We start from the raw sequence: 16786 nt of genomic DNA, 5'->3' as shown, positions 1-16786 counted from the left end.
ACATTGCTTATTGAAGTTGTTAAAATGTCTATTCCTCTTGTCCTTGCGTTAAGGTTACCTAAGGGAAGCTGTTTTTCATACAATCCAAACTCATCATTGAAAGCACAAATTAAATATTTTTATGCCCAAAATCTGGAGCTTGTTAACTTATCTAAAACTAACATAGATCACAGTGAGGAGATGGACAAAACAGGAACTCTCATCCATCACAGGTTAAATCACTCACTCACTGCAACTAGCAGTTTTTCCTTGTCAGCTACAACAGCTGTTGCAGCTGGCAAGGAAAAACTGCTAGTTGTATTAAGTTAGGATTCATTGAATTCAAGGAAAAATTGCTTCCATTCTCTGGGAGGTACATCACTGAACACAACTTTCCTATTGTCTGTGTGTACATATTTGTATGTGTGTACATACAGTAGAATGATTTCAAACATACAATATTCAGTGTTAAAGCAGAAATATACTACACATACTGTACACATATCAAAGGCCATAGAAGGCCGCACTTGATTGTTGAGTAGGCCATATACGGCCTTAAGGCTGCAGGTTCCTCATCCCTGCCCTAGACTTATTAACAATCATCAGTTTAGTTAGGGTTTAACGTCTTCTCCCATCAATTATTTTATAGAGATGAACGCCATTTCTCGTAATTTGAACCATGCACTGATTTTTGCTGATTCTACATTAAACGTCACAGCCACCGCAAGTGAACACTCAGATGGGATCGGTGCAACGAGAATAGCGTCATCTGCATAAGCAACAAGATTATTGCCAAGGCCAAACGACAAGTGTATATAATATGAAAAAAATAAAGGAACATTAATTACATTCCTGTAGTCACTGTGGTGTTCATCAACAACTACTGCTTATAACCTATTTCTTTAGTGTTCAATTATCATATTAAGCAATAAACCACTAACTCCCAAATTTGAAGATAAATGCCTTATGATTAACCCTGTCAAAAACAGCACTAACGTCAAGATCAGGTTTACGAACTTCATGACAAGAATCGAGAGAGTGCTTTGCAACACTGGCAATTGTAAGAAAAGAATACGAATACAAAGGTCCTTGCCCAAGCCAAACTGCACATTCGGGAACAACTGATTACTCATACCTTTCAGCATATGCATTTCGACATTTTTCGAACAAAACTTATAGAAATTATACAATAATTGTGAGGGCCAGAACTACAACAACCATAATTACCTAGTGAAGTAATATTACTAGTTCCCCAACTGGTGGAAATAGAACTCTTCTTCCTTTTCTAGCTAAAACATATTCGAAAATTTAGGAGCTAGGAAATCAACTGTCTTCACCAAAGAAAAAAGGAAATAAAAGTGCTAATGGAAAAAATCAAGTGTGAACAAATTCGAGTGATTCATTAAGCTTCCAGTTGAAATAAAAACATATCTGAATAAAAAAGAAGAGAAATAATCTAACTGGTTATATCCAACGCCACTATTCCTTCAATGTTATAAGGCTTTATTATTCTTATTATTGTAAAGATTATTATCTTGTTCGTTTATTTTCAAAGAAGAGTTTGTTATAAATTTTTTCGTTGTATTAGTTTCTGCGTTGCTTCCTAGGCAGTTTGAAGCTCCATTCGAGGCTACTATAAATATACAACGTAAGAAGTTATGGCCAATAGGGATGGCAGACTTGTTTTGATATTTTTCATAGAAATCATGAAGGAAAAAACCTTCACTCACACACACACACACACACACACACACACACACACACACACGTTTAATCCTTTTACCCTAGTTGGAAAAGCAAGATGCTATAACCCCAAGGGCTCCAAAAGAAAAAAATAGGCCAATGAAAAATAGAAATAAACAAATAAACAAACTACAAGAGAAATAATTAACAATTAGAATAAAATATTTTAAAAACAGTAGCAACATTGAAATTAATTTTTCATAATGTATAAAGTATTAAAACTTCAAAAAAGAAAAGGAAAAGCAATAAGATAGAATAGTGTGTCCGAGTGTAGACTCAGGCAAGAGAACTCTACCCCAAAGATAATGGAAGACCATGGTACAGAGGGTATGACACTGCCCAGTACTAAAGAATAATGGTTTGATTTTGGAGTGTCCTTCTACTAAAAGAGCTGCTTACCATAGCTGAAGAGTCTTCTACGGTGTTCTACCCTTATAAAGAGGTAAGTAGCCGCCGAACAATAACAGTGCAGTAGTTAACCCCGTTGAGCTGAAGAACTGTTAGGTAATATCAATGTTGTCAGGTCTATGAGAACAGAGGAGAATATGTAAGAATATGCCAAAGTATTCAGTGTATGTGTAGGCAAAGTTAAATTGAGCCGTAACCAGATAATGATCCAGTGTAATACTGTCTGGCGAGTCAAAGGACCCCTTGACTCTCTAGCGGTAGTATCTCAACGGATGGCTGGTGCCCTGGCCAACCTACCTCCTATAGCATTTGAAATTCGAAAACTATTTATTGTGGTTAATAATTGACTGGACTCTATCTTTAGAAAGGTGAAAATAAACTGATAAATATTCTTTCGGTCAAGATCAACAGAATATTATTTAAAGCTAAAAAAAGACGTGGCCTGTTAGGAAATGGCGATAGCAGTGTCGTAAATTAAAACCTGAAAGCTGGTCTCGCTTTGCAGTCCCTCCCATAACCATTACGGTAAAGAAGAGGCCCCAGAGGAACTCCTGGACTGATGTATCTATATGGACAACTACCCTGTGCAAAGCTCCAGGAAGCTAGTTGGCATTTATCAAGTGCTCCTAGATCGCAGTTATCACTCGTTCTGGTGATTCTGAGGCCAATAACTGCTTGTTTTCCCATATATATATATATATATATATATATATATATATATATATATATATATATATATATATATATATATATATATATATATATATATAATCTGTATGTATATATATATATATATATATATATATATATATATATATATATATATAGATATAAAATATATATATATATGATATGTATATATCGAACCATATATATATATACTATATATATATATATATATATATATATATATATATATATATATATATATATATATATATATATATATATATATATATATATAAAGTAGCCTACTATCTCAAAAACGCATATTTTTAAATCTTTGCTACAATAAGAGCGCTTACTGCACATGCTATTGTTTTTAGTGACTTCCAATTACTGTGCTACTTATTGTATATTGTTTGAAAGTATCAGGCGTAGTTATTGACAAACCATTAGAGAAAATATACCAACATGTTACAAACTCCGTGTAGGGATCTCATGGTCAATACGGTGGATCTGTAATCCAAGTACAGAACTTGAATCAATTTTAGAGTGTGGAACAGCGTCGAAATGACCTATTGTCTCACGATGGCTGAGCTGACCAGTTTACTGTCAACATGCTACTATTCTCCAAACCTGAAAAGGCATAGGTTCAAATTCTGGTCAAATTAACTTCATTTATTGTGTATCAAATTCATATGGCGTGTAAGTTACTGCTAATGTATTTAGTTTTATAGATTGTGTTTGGGGTGTAGTTTTATATATGTATATATCACGATAGATAGATGTATATTTATTCATAATATACTTAAATATACGTATGTGTGTATACGTAAGTAGCTGGAGAGATACATAGAGTGGTTATATATATATATATATATATATATATATATATATATATATATATATATATATATATATATATATATATGTATATATATGTGTGTGTATATTGTATGTATATACATGTATGTATATATTTGGTTGTGTGTTTTATATAAGCTAGTTTCTCTTTAATAGCCCGATTGTAAACAAATATAAATTTGATATCAATAATTTGGTGAAATTATCTTTAATTTGTACAATTAATGTCCATGTTTATTTCCGAATTCTAGAAAAGATGAAGTTTCTGTCACTTTTGTGGGAATAGATGGCATTTTTTTTTAACTTTAGATAAGTATTTCATAGTAAAGTTTTGTAAATTACAGAATCTGAATGTTGTATACAATTTTCCAGAAACGTAACTGTGATATAAATTTGAAAGATTATTAGAATATTGTATGCAAAATAATGTTTTGACATTGTTATTATTATTATTATTATTATTATTATTATTATTATTATTATTATTATTATTATTATTATTATATTGTCTTGCATTCATTTCAAATAAGTTTAATTTGTACTCGAACTTCAATTGTTTTTGTTTTATCGTGGATTTTTTTGTTTTGGGATTTTTTTTTTTCTTGTTTTATACTTCAGCTAGATATGTATATGGGAAACATACGTATGTCAGGAAATTAATTTTGAAACTCAGGTCGAACAAAACAAAATGAAAAACCAGAACATGAATTGCTTTTTTCTATGTTTATTGTCCACTGGAAATGTTGGCTATGATAAATCCTACAACCCTCCCTACAAGCCATTAACAATTTACCTTTCATAAAAAAGGAAAAAAACAACGAAAACAGCTGGTGCAGCTGAAATGGAAAAAAAAAAAAGGATCTGGGTTGCTTCGTTTTTGGAATGAGAACGTAAAAATACGAAATTTGAGAGAGAGAGAGAGAGAGAGAGAGAGAGAGAGAGAGAGAGAGAGAGAGAGAGAGAGAGAGAGAGAGAGAGAGAGAGAGAGAGAGAGAGAAGGCAAAGTTATTTTTTTTCTATGTGTGTATGTGGCAGCCAGGCCGTACACAAATGAAGACAAGTGAGCTTGAGCTGTTAGAGCGAGAGTAAGCAGAAGCAATGGGGCTGTTTCAGAGGTCGCTTCCAGGCCCCGAACCCTGGGGAAATTATCCCATTATTGACCCTAATGTTGTTTATATGGAATCCGTGCGAGGTCTGCACCGTGTAGGATCAGATGGAATTAACAATTGAGCGTGCAAGTGCCATGGGGGTCTTCCAACACTCATAGCTTTCGCGCTTTCAAAATAGTTCTTGGCACAGGGGAACCCCTTCCCCAAACATCGTGCAGTTCCTCCTTATGTATTCCTTGGCCTTTCATTATTTTCTTTGCTCTCCCTTCACTGTGCGAAATTCTCTCCACAAATCCCAATGCGAGAAATGTTAGCATTCATGCGGTGTTCTTGTAAGTTGGTAGAAAAAAATTTTGTTTGAAATATGTGGACTACTATTCTTTATCCACTTGCACTCATCAATGTCTTGGTACTCTGCTGTAATAGCCTGAGCAATGTAGGTGGGTTGCACACTCCGAGTACCTAATTGGTCTTTGAAGCTTCCTTTTGGCTTCTAGATGCAATCACTTTTTAGCCTTCACCTACACCTCCATACTACTTTTATTTTTCCTTTGTACTAGCCATGCTTTCCTTTCATTTATGCCGCAATTGTGCGATTTTCCCCTGTGGTATATTGATGACGAACGTCCTTTCAGGTCCCAGGACTGGGCCTTCTAGCCCAAATTCATGAATGCAATCCATATTGAGTACGTAATTGATGATTGTTCATCATTAGTGTTCACGTATATAGCCATATATATACACACATGCACTATACATTTATAAATTTTCCATCTTTGTCGGAGTATGACTATAAGTATAGTGCCTTCCTAGTGCCAGTAAGTCTTCATTTGCCAGGCCCACACCATTTTGGGAGTTGGCCGTGAACTATGGACTTTCGCATTGTTGACTCGGCATGTTACCCCATAGCAATCAAGAATATGTATATATTGTTTATATATACGGTATATGTGTGTATATATACATATATATATATATATATATATATATATATATATATATATATATATATATATTTATATATATATGTGTATATGTGTGTATATATATATATATATATATATATATATATATATATATATATATATGTGTGTGTGTGTGTGTGTGCGTGTGCGTGCGCTCGCGCGTTCGTGTGTGCCTTCGTATATGTATATATAGGCATACTTTATGTAGAAATGCCCTTGTATATTAGATTTGTTGTTTGGATGCCTCAGTGTACTGCTCATATTGTGTTTGTTTGGAATTGCAATAGTAAATAAAATGTGAATAGTTAATCTTAAAACAGCTTTAATTGAAACAAAATATTTTATAAATGATTAAAATAATGTCAAAAGATCTATTTCATCAACCTCCATTACCAGATCTGAAAAGCGTCCAATTTAATCTCTCTCTCTCTCTCTCTCTCTCTCTCTCTCTCTCTCTCTCTCTCTCTCTCTCTCTCTCTCTCTCTCTCTCTCTCTCTCTGTTGAGAGAGTATGCCTGCTAGTACATCGTAGGATAAACCGATTAATTTTGAGCGATGTGTATTGCTGCAACCCATCAGGGGATTAAAAAGAACGAAAGCCTCCTTAGACCCCCTCCTCTTACCCGAAACCACACCCCTGAACCAACCCCCTCTCAAACAACTTTCTTTTTTCATCCATTTCCCCCTCAAGACCTTGTGTAAACCAGCTCGTACCCCCTTTCGTCATCGCTTTCTCTCTTTTTTTTTTTCTTTTTTGTGAATGTTTTTAAAGAGATTTTCTTATTTGATATTTACTTGAAGGCTCTCGGATTTCATTTAACAAAACTTTATGTTATCTGTTACGGTATTGGACATTTATATTGGGCACACATTTCTTAACATTGGGTTTAATGTAATAGATTCGTATTTAATTCGGCTGTTATGATTTTATTTCTGATTTATGTTAGTTATCATCTCTGAGGATGTGCAGAGGATTTAGATTAATAACTATTTGTAGTATTCTTATATTGCAGTTTCCATTAAATAAATATTATTCATTCGGTGTCTTTGTATTGCATGACAATGAAAATAGTTTGCTTCTTAAATTTTAAAAATTCAAGTAAAAAAAAAGGAATTATAGAGAACAGCTTTTCCATATTCTCAATTGGCAAAAGAAAGATGAAAGAATACTTGAGAAGGATAGTTTGTCCCTCAATGGGATTTCTATAGATGGTTCATTTTGACTGGTTTTCTGTTTTTCTTAAAGGGTGGCAGCTCATAGCTAATTTGGATTGAAGTCTGTTATGTATTGTAAATATGGACCTCCTGATGAAATTCAAATCCCTTAGTAGCGTGTGTTTAGTGCTGCCTTTGACTTGTAAATCATGATGGCCTGGTTTTCAAACTCAAACCACTAGAGAGTTATAGCGTCTTTTGACTGGCTAGACAGTACTGCATTGGATCCTTCTCTTGGTTACGGTTCATTTTCCTTTTGCCTACACATACACTGAATAGTCTGGCATACTCTTTACATATTCTCCTCTGTCCTCAAACACCTGACAACACTGACAACATTGTTCAGTGGCCACTTTCATCTTTGTAAGGGTAGAAGACTCTTTAGCTATGGTAAGAAGCTCTTCTAGGAGAAGGACACTCCAAAATCATACCATTGTTCTCTAGTCTTGGGTAGTGCCATAGCCTCTGTACCATGGTCTTCCTCTGTCTTGGTTTAGAGTTCATTTGCTTGAGGGTACACTCGGGCACACTATTCTATCGTATTTCTCTCCCTCTTATTTTGTTAAAGTGTTTATAGTTTATATAGGAGATATTTATTTTAATGTTGTCACTGTTCTTAGAATATTTAATTTTTCCTTGTTTCCTTTCCTCACTGAGCTATTTTCCCTGTTGGGCCCCTGGGCTTATAGCATCCTGCTTTTCCAACTAGGTTTTGTAGCTAGCAAATAACAACAACAATAATAATAATAGGCTAGTCTTTTATTAGCATCATTATTGAATTTTGAGTAATAGATTACAAAGAATTGTTACTGATGGGCACCATAGTGAATATAGGAATATGATATCTGATATTCCTCATGGTAGCATTCTTGGGCCTTTACTCTTCATACTTCATGCTAGGTGGTTTGGCTGGGAAAACAAGTTCGTTAGATATGCAGATGATGCTGCTCACTTTACATCAATTTCATCTCCGGAATGTAGATCTGGCGTTGCTGAATCGCTTAATAAAAATCTAGTTAAAATAAGAGCATGATGCAAATTAGAGGGCGTAAAGTTGAACCTAACAAAACTCTTAAAATTTTTGGTGGGATTCTTGATAGAAAATTCTCCTTTGAGAAACCCATTTGGTCTGGTTCTTCTTCTGTTGCATACAAAATTTGCTTATGGAGATAGTCATTCAAGATTTTCGGTGATCATTCTATCCTGTTTTAATTCTCTCATTGTCTTGTTCTGAGGATTGTTCTCCTCTCTGGTTTTTAACTGCTGAATCTTATCATCATTTGTTGGACAAAACTGATCTGGACATTAGGCTCTGGTCTTCATGCATATTACATAAGATTTTTCATGACTGTCACCATCGTTTGGATTCAGATCTTCCCAGGCATGATCGTCCTGCAATTAATACTAGGTATGCAGTTAATTCTAACAGTCATGCCATCTCCATCCTAAGGATCGATATTACACAGTATTCTAGAAGTTTGATTCCAGCTATGACCATATTGTGGAATGGTCTTCCTAATTAGAGAGTTGAATCCGTGGACCTTGAAAAATTCAAACTTGTAGCGAATGTTTTTATGTTCAACAGGCCGACATAAATCTTTTCATGGTATATACAGTATATAACAGATCTATTATAACGTTGTTATTGGTCTTTGAGTATTTTAGATCAGCTATTCATTACTTCTCAAGTACTTTATTTATTTCCTTTCCTCACTGGCTGTTTTTCTTTGTTGGAGCTCTTGGGCTTATAGCCTTCTAATTTTCCTACTAGGATTGTAGCTTGGCTAGTAATAATGATAATAATACTCAAGGGTAAGATATACGTATATGCGATACTTAAAGTTAATTAATATGGTAATAAAGTTATTTATATTAGAAATATCGAATTGTTTCATTTTTTGATAGAAGGTACTGACATATTTAGTGGCTGACCTGAGGTCCGTTTCCTAGAATTTGACTAGTATAAACTATATATTCAACTTCTATGTTATGTATATTTGGAGCTGAATTTTTATTTTAGTTATCATTTACTTTTAACTCGTAAAGTAAATATATTTATTAATCAGTTTTTAAGGCAGTAATGGATGAAGAAAAGAATAAACAAGAATTAGAATTATGAAGAGATATGAATATTAATTACGAAAGGATTCTTTTTCCAAAAAAATGGTGAACTACGGGGGATATTTTTTTTTTTACTAGTCTAGATGTAAAAAAATTGTATTTGCAATGATATTTTTTTAGTTTTAAAACTTTCTTTTTTATTATTTCATTTTAGGTACATACACATTTTGTCGAAATACCTTGAGGATAGACGAAGTTGAAATCAAAAGATTTGAAATAATGATATTCTTAAGATCTTGCTGAAAATCAAAATTATAGTAAGGCTCGTAACTTTCAGATACTACACTTATGGAAAGTTATGGCCTTCGTCGGAAATAAAACATTTTCATATAAATTTCCTTGTTTCGATTTAACTTGAAATCATTATTTGATGTGGAGAGAGTTTCATACTCATTATTATTCTGCCCCCAGACAAATGCTTGGCGACTGTCGCATCAATAATTCTTCCATGCTTTTAGTTTCTTTATTTGTTTTTCAATTTGTTCATAAACCTTTTCTAAAAAGATTTCAGTAATCCATTTCTGTTTAGATGACGTTAGATATCAGTATTATAAAATCTTTTATTGTTTTTATTTTAAGGGAACTGATAAGATTTATTTATTTCGACACTGAAGGTATTATTTTAGGTATTTTGGATCTACGCCCAGTAAGTATTGATTTAGGCATTTTGAAACTTGAAGTTGTTTTCAGGATCGCAGTTAATTTTCATATCTAGTTTGTTTCTGATTTTGAAAACTTAATAGGTAGTTTTTAAGGTCACGGCTAATTTTCAAATATTTTTTTCTGATTTTGAAACTTGATAGTTAATTGATCCTCGGGTGGTAAACATTTTCACAAAATATTCTTTAACCTTGACATATTTTGCACGATTGTTATTAAATTTAAAGTTCAACATTTTATGAAACTTGCACTTATTTGGAGGTCAAAATGTCACCTAAAGGTTATAAAATATTTGAGCATTGTATTATTTCTCTGATTGTGGTGAAACTTACAATGTATTTAGTTACTCTTTGTTTGACGAATTTCAGCGAAGTCTTTACTGTGACCTTTCTTATACCTTCCTGGCCCATTCCAAGATTTTTTCCTTCCTAGGAAACTTAGTATCACTTCCCCTCCGAAGTATAGTCTGTATTTTTTCTATTGGTTTTAACCATCACCTGTTTTTTAATGTCACACGCTAATATAGAGCCCATTTTTTTATCTCTCGCGCTCTGACGTTGATATGAAAATATAACCGAAATGCTTTTAAAGGTTTAAAGGCCGCTCACGAATGGCAGAGGCAAGGGACAGTGACATTGTTATATAAAGTAGGACAAAGCCCTAGAGACTGACCATATTCATATGATCAGCGCCCAAGCCCCTCTCCACTCAAACAAGGACCGAAAAGGGACAGGCAATGACTGCTGATGACTCAATAAATAGACCTTTAGCCTCACCCAAAACCCCAACCTTAGCTCTCAAGGATGATAAGGTTGCAGCGATCAAAGAAACTAACGAGTTTGAGCGGGAATCGAACCTCATTCGGGCGTTTATGTATAGGGTTCCAAACGCCAGTACTTGTTTGATAGAGCAGATAATCTAATCCCTTTTAACTTTTCAACGTTTCTTATTTTTTTAGTCTCCCCATCATGTGACATAGTCAAAAATAGTTTACAAGTATCTTCTCGACAAGCCTCTTTAATTTAGGCCTTTTATATAATCCTATGTATCTATTTTACGTTTCCACTTTTATCCAAGTTCAAATATGAGATAGATTTAATCTCTGCTTGTTATCTTTACTATTTTTATAAAGATTCACCGGCTGTCTTCACAAAAATGTTGCAATTCATATACCCTTTCCTCGTAGGGAAGTCATTTCTGTTATAACTCATGTTTCGTCTGCTTTCACTGCTTGATGTGCTGTTTATTGGCTCCTTTTATTAGCTTCACAGGGGCTTTATGTCGTGTCCACCACTTGTCGAAGACATTCCTCCTCTTTATCAGCATGCTGAGTAAACATCAGATTTAGTATGTGAGGGTCTAAGATCTTAAAATTTACGAGCAGTCAACGTAGTCAAACTGCTTGTGAAAGTCCTATATTATAACAATATAGTATCATCCATGTTTCTATATTCACATAGATTTCCAATTGTTTGAAACTTGTTATTCATATATTTAAAAAGTTTTTTTTTGGCTTTTAAAATGATCCATGTATAATACAGATAAGTATTGGAGATACTGCTGGGAAATTATAGTCCTGTATTAGATCTTTACATTCTATATTAAATGTGGATGTTAGCATTTAGGCTATAGTAAGTAAGATCTTAGGTTTGTGCATAAGTTTGATAGTGACATATTTAATATATAATCGGCAAAGCTTAACACCAAAAGAAATATGAAGAATGCCTATATCCTGTTTGGGGTCTAAGGTTTCGTTTTTCGCTTCTCGCCCTAGGAGGTGGAATCTCGATTACGACCAGACATAAAGTGGCGTGGAAAAATTGGCTTGCCATTTGCTATTGCTTGTTTGAGTTACGGCCAAGGAAAATCCTTGGGTCATGGATGACAAAGTTGGAACTCAAATCGAATAAACTTGCTTCGTGTACCTAAGTAATATGATATGCGCATTCAGGGAAAAAAAAAGCTTAGTTATGAATGGCCAGTCGCCCAACCATGGCACCGAGTACAATTTCTCTTGCATTGGATAACGCCTTGATTATGTCCATTCAAGTTTATGAGTGTAACAGGGACTAATCTGCACAAAATAAAATAACCTTCAATTTTGAATACGATTTCTCCGGTTTTAAGCATTAGAATCTAAATGGGCTAAATGACACTTTTCAAAGTTCTCGGCGTTTTCTAAAAAGCGTATAATTAAACTAAGTCTTATTTTAACTCGCATTATGGTGTCATTAAACAAAATTTACTTGATTTCATAATGAAAATGCAACCCATCCCGTTTCTCTTCATGTCAAGCTTAGATTTTTTGTTATTGAGGGTAGGAAAAATAGTCTCATGATGGATAAATGAGAAATTGGCAGAGCGTTTTTTCTTTGCAATAGTCTTTGTTCAGATAGGCAACTTGAAACAGAAAATAACGTTTTTATGACTGGTTCACCAGCATCAAATTTTGGGAAATTCCGGGGATGAGATATTCACATATTTGGTGATTCTTTCAGTATTGTTGATCATTTTGGTGTCTTCCCTTATGGAAATAACTCTATCCTGATTTTAATGGAGCTTTAATTTTGTAATTACAAACAATGGGATTTTTTGTTTCCTTTTATATGTGCCAAGGAAAGGGTTCTTTCTTCTCTCAAGGGCCTGATCATTCTGTTTTTCCCTTTAGTATTCTCTTACTGCACTCGTTTATCCTAATCCGCACGATGTACCATCTGTTGAGACGTCAAGTCCTGACCCTAGGGACGTTGTGTATCGTCTGAAGCTTCCTTCTCCATACTTGCACAGTGGTCTGTGATGATTGGGTCTGGTGCCAGGATGGAGACAGCAAGTATAAGCGGGGTTTATACTTTGTGCATAAAACCATGATTACTTGGATATGCAACACGTTATTTACTTTTTCTTTATTAAATGATATAGTTCCCCCCCCCTCTCTCTCTCTCTCTCTCTCTCTCTCTCTCTCTCTCTCTCTCTCTCCCAGACTGTTGATGCCGACAACCATTCGTATTGCCACTCAAAAAATCTTATGCTAATAAATCGTTCAATCTCCGAGGCTGGTATGTCTATTGATTTCATTACTTAAATGGTAATCAACGAGAATGCGCGTCTTTCGCATTTGGTAGTGTAAATTCCTTATATAATTTTGTGTCCAACATTTTTAACTTATTTTCGTTGATATTTTTTATTCAAACACTACTTGGTTTCTTAAAAGGTATTTGTAATAGTTGTTCCTCCAGAGGTATCTTTTTGAGATATATTTTATTTTCATCATGGTACTCACGAATTGGATGTTGCGTTTTTATTCAAATTCACTTCCAAGCCTTGCATATCAGGTGCAGAGCATTTCCAGTTATTTTACACTTGAACCGGAAGTTTCTGTATTTAGCGTCTTGCTTCATTAATTAATGATTATTGTTTAAATGGTATCGCCATAATCGGGTGAAGTCCGCTAATAACAGCCAACTAAGCGACTGAAGGCAAACTGGCTGCAATATCGCAGGTTTCCAGCCATCTTAGATGTCATCATTATGTTTCCATTTGTGCCATGGAATTTTGAAGTATGACGTGCATAACGCGTAGAATTCTAACCCTGACCCACCTGGATAGCCACTCCGTTGTTCTTTCAAAGGCCTTTGATATTGTTTAATGTTTACTGTTATTTCTGAAGTTGACTGAAGAAGTTCATTGATGGGGCGTTTACTTTCAAGTTTGAAGATTAGCGTAACCTTTTCGCACAAGAAGCGGCCTGAGGTTATTACAGAGATCGTCAGGTTTGATGTACAGGAGGCTTTTACTAGAATTTTTTTTTCTTTTCCTCATAACATTAACAAAGATGTGGCCCTATTTTCTTCTCGTACCGGTGGTTATGATCATTATTTGGTTGCTGCTTGACTTGATGAAGATGAGTATTTGAGTGTAGCTGTTGAGGAGAGGTTGAGTGAGCTAGCGATGTAAATATAGTAATTTTTTGAAGTTTGAAAAATGATGCACCATTTATCGAACGCTTTTAAATCGATTATTTTATCACACGTAGGAATTTGTTTTGTCTGACGCTATATATATATATATATATATATATATATATAAACTTCCTGTTTTCAGAATGGTTTACATTTCACTTACCTGCCTTTTTGTCTTTAATATTGTTTATAGTCCCAGCGTTCGTTGTTTTCAACATTTAAGTCTATAATCAGAATGTCATTTCTCAGTATTTATGCTATATATATATATATATATATATATATTATTTAGGTTTTATGAGCCAGTCCTTCATCCTTTTTTATATAGAGATCGTGTAAGGATTTTTCTTCTCATAAAAAACATAGATTTGAATTTATTGTAATTAAAAATTGTTTTCTTATAAATCACAATCCTATTTCATATTGAATTTTTGCGTTTTTCAGATCATGTCTGGGTCGTCTGTGATGGACAACTTCCGAGCTCTTCTACAGGTAAGATTCTTTTTTTCTGTTCTTATTTTACTTTTATATACAGTATTGTTACATACTTAAACCTTAGAATATGATGTTATCCCTGTGTTACTAATTGATATTTGAATATTTTTGTTTCATTCCTCAAAGCAAAGGTCAAAGTGTTATGTATTTATTAGGTCTTAGATATCAAATTTCTTAAGTGAATTATTTCAGTGGTAATTTAAATCGTATTCTGTGTATTTCTGCCTGATCAGTAAGCGTCGGTTCCCTTTGAAAATATTCTACTAATAAATTGTTACTCTTTTGATCAGCAATAATTGGTCAGCGTTTATTCATATGTATTGACTAACTGAATTATGCGAGAATTTGTGTTAGGGCTGACAACGCATTAGGAAACTTTATTTATATATATATATATATATATATATATATATATAATATATATAATATATATATATATTATATATATATATATATATATATATATATATATGTAAAGAATTCTAAGGGTATTTTCTGCAACTATATATGTGAATGAAAACATACAGATCTACATATCCTTTTCATTTTTGCGGCAGGTTGAAAACGCACAAGTGTTTTATTTGGTCAAGAAGTTGATAAGTTTAATAAAAAAAAAAAAAAAAATACTGGAAAAACGTATGCATGTTTTTAGATTATACGGGTTAGCGTCTGAGTTTTAAGATAAACAGAGAAAGGATAACATTAATTTCATCTACTAATTTGAAATCATTAAGAGCTGGTGGCATAAAAGTTTCATTTCCACCCGCAATATATATATATATATATATATGTGTGTGTGTGTGTGTAAATATATATATATATATATATATATATACATATATTAAATTTTAATTGATATAGTTTTCAAAGTTTTTTTGTTACGTTTGCTCGGGTATATTCTATAATGAATGTCAAAGATTGTATTTATAAATTGTAGTGATTAAAAAAAATTTGTAAATTATTTGAATGAATATAATGATTCTAAACATTAGAGTTGGAGAAATGTGTTGGGATATATTTTTGTTGAAATTGGTGTTGTTTGAAGAGAATGTAAATCTTTGACAAATTAAAAGATTAACTTTAAATGAGTTGTAGAATGGTGAAGCTGAAGACTTAATTGAATAATGACATTAGTGAATGAGTTTATGTAAACCCTTACATAGCAGAAGTTGCATCTGTTGAAATGGAGGTCAAAAGGTGAGAGATTAAATAAAGCCCCAGGAGTTATTACATGTGAGATGATACGTTATCTTTGCGAGAGTAGTAGTGTATAAAGTACTTTTCAATGAAGGATGCCAGAGGAATGTGTGGGAGGAATAATTATCACATTTTAAATGGGAAGATACCAAATGAATATAACATGGCTATTTATACTTGAGAAGTATGAAAAGGTTTTAATTTGGTAAAAACAAATGTTTGTTGTATGAGACTGTTAGGAATAAGGATGTACGATGTGTAGTTGAAGAGAGCATTTGGCAGAAATAATTAGGATGCCATAAGAAAACGGTTGAACATGAAGTCGACTAGACCTAAGAATATATAGAGTTGAGGTTGCATGAGTTAGGGGGAGATGTGTCTCACAAACTTAAGGCTTCTTTACTGTTTACCATTTACAATTATGAATAGGTGATCGAAGTTAGAAAGAGAACAGGATGGTAAGTCTGAGAGTTGAGATAGTAGAAAATTTAATTATCAATGTTCGTGGTTAGCAGTTAGAAAATGAACTTGCATATAAAGAAAACAATGTGAAGGTTTTTGTGAAAGTTAAAATGAAATGATAGTAAGACTAGTTTTACAAATGAAATGTTTGATGACCATTCGGATTAGAAATAGAAGTCAAAGAAGGGAGACGATGAGAGGTCGAGACTCTCTATTAGCATTTGTATTAAGGACAAGATCCTCAAAACGAAAGAAGAGATGAGTTATAGATTAAGCGATGTAGAGGAGGGCTTCTAATGAGGTATAATTTAAATAAAGGTGTTGTAATTTTGTTGTATATTTAATAAGGAAAGTAAAATCTGTCGAGACAAATTTTCATCATACTGCACTTGTGGCAACGAGAGATGAATTATTTAGCAATTCAACATTGGATAAAAATGTAGTAAAAAAAAAATATTAAAAGCGAAACAATGAATATAGTCTTTTGAAATGCTTAATGCATGCAGAAAGCATGGAAAAGGGACGAGCAAAGCGTAGAATGCACTAAATGAATATGGTATTGAGGAAAGTGAAGAGCTGTTGAAACAGTAACAGCGTTGAGGCTACAAATTCTATTTTTTCATCGGTGTTAATCCTAGCTTGTAGGCTACATTTAAAGGCTTTATATGCTAACGAATACAGCCTTTTTTTTATCTCTGAAACTATCTCTTGATTGAATAAAACTAGTTGATGAATTACAATTTTAACAAAATAATTTGAACGATTTAGTTACTCTTAATATTTACAACGTAAGCTAAGATCTGCTTAAAGGTTTTCCGTTTCCTTTCTGCCTAAGATTATCGTATCTCTTCATTATCATTCATGATTTTAGACCTAAAATTATGATAATTATAAAAGATTTAACTCATAAACTTTATCAATCAATTAATTGATTAGCTTTCAAATTA

At 33.2% G+C, this 16786-nt stretch overlaps 1 protein-coding gene across 12 annotated transcripts in view; it reads left to right on the top strand.

Moving 5' to 3' along the window:
• Positions 1 to 16786, top strand: part of LOC137615324 (homeotic protein ultrabithorax-like) — a 1252187-nt gene that overhangs the window by 482611 nt on the left and 752790 nt on the right. For all 12 annotated transcript variants that reach the window (XR_011039220.1, XR_011039219.1, XM_068345106.1 and 9 more), the window contains one exon: positions 14130 to 14177. Coding sequence is in view for 10 of the 12 variants with exons in the window: in XM_068345099.1 (XP_068201200.1) it covers positions 14130 to 14177 (48 nt within the window). In the remaining 2 variants the exon portion in view is untranslated. The remainder of the gene's footprint in view (positions 1 to 14129; positions 14178 to 16786) is intronic.

This window comes from Palaemon carinicauda, chromosome 21, assembly GCF_036898095.1.
Source record: "Palaemon carinicauda isolate YSFRI2023 chromosome 21, ASM3689809v2, whole genome shotgun sequence".
Classification (NCBI taxonomy): Eukaryota; Metazoa; Arthropoda; class Malacostraca; order Decapoda; family Palaemonidae; genus Palaemon; species Palaemon carinicauda.
The sequence above is the reverse complement of the archived record's forward strand: the minus strand, read 5'-3'. Positions and strand labels throughout refer to the sequence as shown.